Consider the following 3,388-nt stretch of genomic DNA (forward strand, 5'->3'; position numbering starts at 1 on the left):
AGATTCTGTGATTTAATCTTTCTTCGTCACTGAATAATATTACATTTTGTATATGTACCAGATTTTCCCTCTCCGTTCATTGGCTGGTAGACATCTTGGTTAGTCCCATTTCCTTGCTACAAAGAAGAAAGCAGCAATAAACACAAGGATGCTAATATCTTTAAAGCCCGGTATGGTGCCCTCTGGGTGTGTGCCAGAGTGAAACAGCTGAGTCATATGGTAGTTCTGGTTTTATGTTTTTGAGGACTCTCTAAGCTGATTTCCACAATGACTATTAATCTGTAGTCCTACCAACAGTGAGTACGCGTTCCTTTCTCTCCACCTCCTCACCAACAGTTGTTGTTCGAGTTCTTGATGACAGCCATTCTGACTGAGGCCAGGAGGTATCTCAGAGTAGTTTTAAATTGCATTTCCCTGATGACTAGGGATGTTGAATACATTTTTAAAAAGTTATTGTCCATTATATTTCTTCTAAAAACTCTCTAGTCAACTTACTGCTCATTTGTGACTGGCAGTTTTCTTTTTTTGATATTTAATTTCTGTACTTCATTGTGAATTCTAGATATATAAGTCCCTTGGTTTTTTTGGGGGGTGTTGATTTTTGTTTTGGTTTTTTGATATATGTAAACCAGGCTGGCCTTAAACTCATTGAGATCTGTGTACTCCTCCAGGGCTGGGCAAAGCCATGCCTAGCTTCTGGTAATTCCTTTTACTGTACAGAAACTTTTATTTTTGCATTGGGCCATCATTAATATTTAGACTAGTTCCTGTAACCTTGGTATTCTTTTCAGAAAGTTCTTGCCTACCCCAGTGTCTTGCATAGTATTCCTTATGTTTTCTTCTAGAAGTTTCCATTCTTAAATTAAGGTCTTGGATCCAATTTGAATTGATTGCTGTTCAAAAGGAGAGATTCAAACCTAATTTTATTATTTTGCACGTGAATATCTAATTTTGCCCGCACAGTTTGTTGTATGGGATTCTTTTCACTGCATGCTTTTGAAGTGGAAACTTTTGGTTTCATTGGAAAGTCAGTGATGGGTGAAAGGATGTTTTGCTAAACAGACACGTGAAGGAATGTTTTGCTGAAGGGGACACAGGTGAAAGGATATTGTGCTATAGCAGACATGTGAAAGGATGTGTGATGAAGAAATATAAATATGACCCCACAGACGATGGGAGCTACAACACTGGTCCGCTTAGCTCTGCCTCGCTATTCTTTGCTGACCTCACGTATGTATTGGTTTGCCTTGTATTGCATTGCTGAGCTCTGCCTGTGATGATAGAGAGAAACTCGCCAAAGAACTTGTCGGGAGGTTCCTACAGCTTCTCGCCACTTCCTCAGCCTCGGGTAGGTTGGCAACGCTTTTGGATTCCTCGGGATTGAGCTGCAGTTGCTGACTCGTGAGTGGCGACTGCCGAATGGACTGGACGGCAGCTGCTGAGTTGTGTGTGGTGTTTGCTACTGAACTGAACTGCTGGTATTCTGACAACGAAGACTAGAATCCTTCCCCCTCCCCCAAAAAACTATTTCTAAACAGGTCCACTTACCCCATGTCCAAATAACCTTTCCTTTCCACTATCTCTGGCAGTGGTGGGCTAGAGGGGAGGTTGAACCCTTATTAAAGTAGGTTGAGAAAAATGTATTCCTACATGCTTTTATCTCCTTTGTCAAAATTTAAGGGGACTCAGCCCTGTGACTTGTACCCATGGGCTCTGCTCTGCTCTCTTGCCCTGGCCTAACCCTCTCCTTTCATGCCCGCACCAGGACACCCTCCTTATCAGTAAGGCTGTGTGTGGGGTTGGCCATTCTGATATTCCAGCTGTGCTCTTTGTTGTTTGTTATTTGTTTGTTTTCCAAGACATATTTTTTTTTCTATATAGCCCTAGCTGTGCTAGAACTCAATCTGTATACCAGGCTGCCCTCAAACTCAGAGATCCCCCTGTCTCTGCCTTCTGAGTTCTGGAGCCTGGGATAAAAGATATGCTGTCTTTTGCATTTCTAAGTAATGTTAAATACAGTGCTGTGGGTTATAGAATCAGGTTTCCTGGGTAGACGCCAAAAGATGCAGGAGATGCCACCTGCTCAGTGGACCCTGCCTCTGGCACCCAGGTCCTACCTCTCACAAGCCCCACAGCCTCCCAAGAAACAAGTGCTTGCTTGGAAGCACACAACAGACAAAGCTCTGAGATAGGTCAGAATCAACCACAACTGCTATTCCTGCCATTTCTAGCAGTGACCTGTTTAGTTAAAGAATCTCCTAAGGTTGCTTAGGATTACCCTAATCTGAATCCATCATCTGCTCAAGGACGGACATCAGGCCCCTCCACTCTAACTCAGGGTCTCATGGGTCCCACATAGCTAATAGAGTCCGTCAGCAGCTGAAACAATGGCTCCATGAGCAAAGTTCCTGCTATACAAGCATGTGGGCCTGAGTTGGGAGTCTCAGTATGCACTTAAAAACTAGGTGCATATCTGTGACCCCAGTGCTGGTTTAAGAGGAGTTAGGTGAACCCCAGGAGGTTAACTGACCTTCTAGCCTAGCTGACATTATAAGCTCAAGGCTCAATGAAAAACCCTGTCTCAAAAAATAAAGTGGAAAATGGTTGGGGAAGCCATTCTCCGCAACCTTCAGTTTCCTGGTTACGCACACAGGCAAGTGTACCTGCGGTCTAACACATATATTGAAGAAGCACAGACACATATACATATATACATAAAAGTCCTTCCAGAGGTCTAACCCACATCCTTCCTGTTGCAGCTCTGCCCGACTCTCTTCATGTATCCCCCTCAAAGCAAACTTCTGAGTATGAATCTCTGAGAAGCCTTAGAATGCTTTTGGAGAGGGGACAAAGGTCGGCTAGCAAGAAGACCTCACACCTAACAGAGTAACCACTACTCTAGATGCCTGGCTTCCAGAGACAGGACTGACTGGTGTCTTACTGCACTTTCCATGACGTGGGTCCTTTTCGAGACAAAGGCGGTGGGTAAAGCGACATTTCCTGTCCCTGGGGGAAGGAGGGAGAGGAGAGATGAGCAGCTGCCAAGTGTGCACCTCTTTCAAGAGCACACACACCTGCTTCTATGGAGTTCTGCTTGGCCCAGACATGCCCCCAAGGTACGTGTAAAGTTCTCTCCCTGCTCCCTCCCTGAGTTTGAGCTCCCACTTCACAGCTAAGCAGTTGACTCAAGCCAGAACTGCCGTGGTGTCCACCGCTCCTTCTCCATCTCTGAGGCTCCGCATTTCTGCATCCCTGAGGACAGGGGACAGGATCCCCCGAAGTTTTTAGACTAGAAAGAGAGGGTGGGAGCTGGGTGGTAATGGTGCACATCTTTAATCCCAGCACTTGGGAGGCAGAGGCAGGTGGATTTCTGAGTTCGAGGCCAGCC

At 45.2% G+C, this 3,388-nt stretch overlaps 1 protein-coding gene across 2 annotated transcripts in view; it reads left to right on the forward strand.

Moving 5' to 3' along the window:
• Positions 1–1,253: 1,253 nt before the first annotated feature.
• Positions 1,254–3,388, forward strand: part of Sh2d2a (SH2 domain containing 2A) — a 7,860-nt gene continuing 5,725 nt past the window's right edge. Inside the window, exons 1-2 of one of the 2 annotated variants that reach the window (XM_031376044.1) lie at positions 1,254–1,348; positions 2,760–3,116. In XM_031376044.1, coding sequence (XP_031231904.1) covers positions 3,083–3,116 — 34 coding nt within the window. In that variant the 5' untranslated portion in view covers positions 1,254–1,348; positions 2,760–3,082. Of the gene's footprint in view, positions 1,349–2,759; positions 3,117–3,388 lie in introns of those variants that run through there. The other variant, XM_031376045.1, reaches the window with a different exon arrangement.

This window comes from Mastomys coucha, unplaced genomic scaffold (assembly GCF_008632895.1).
Source record: "Mastomys coucha isolate ucsf_1 unplaced genomic scaffold, UCSF_Mcou_1 pScaffold16, whole genome shotgun sequence".
In the NCBI taxonomy this organism is placed as follows: Eukaryota; Metazoa; Chordata; class Mammalia; order Rodentia; family Muridae; genus Mastomys; species Mastomys coucha.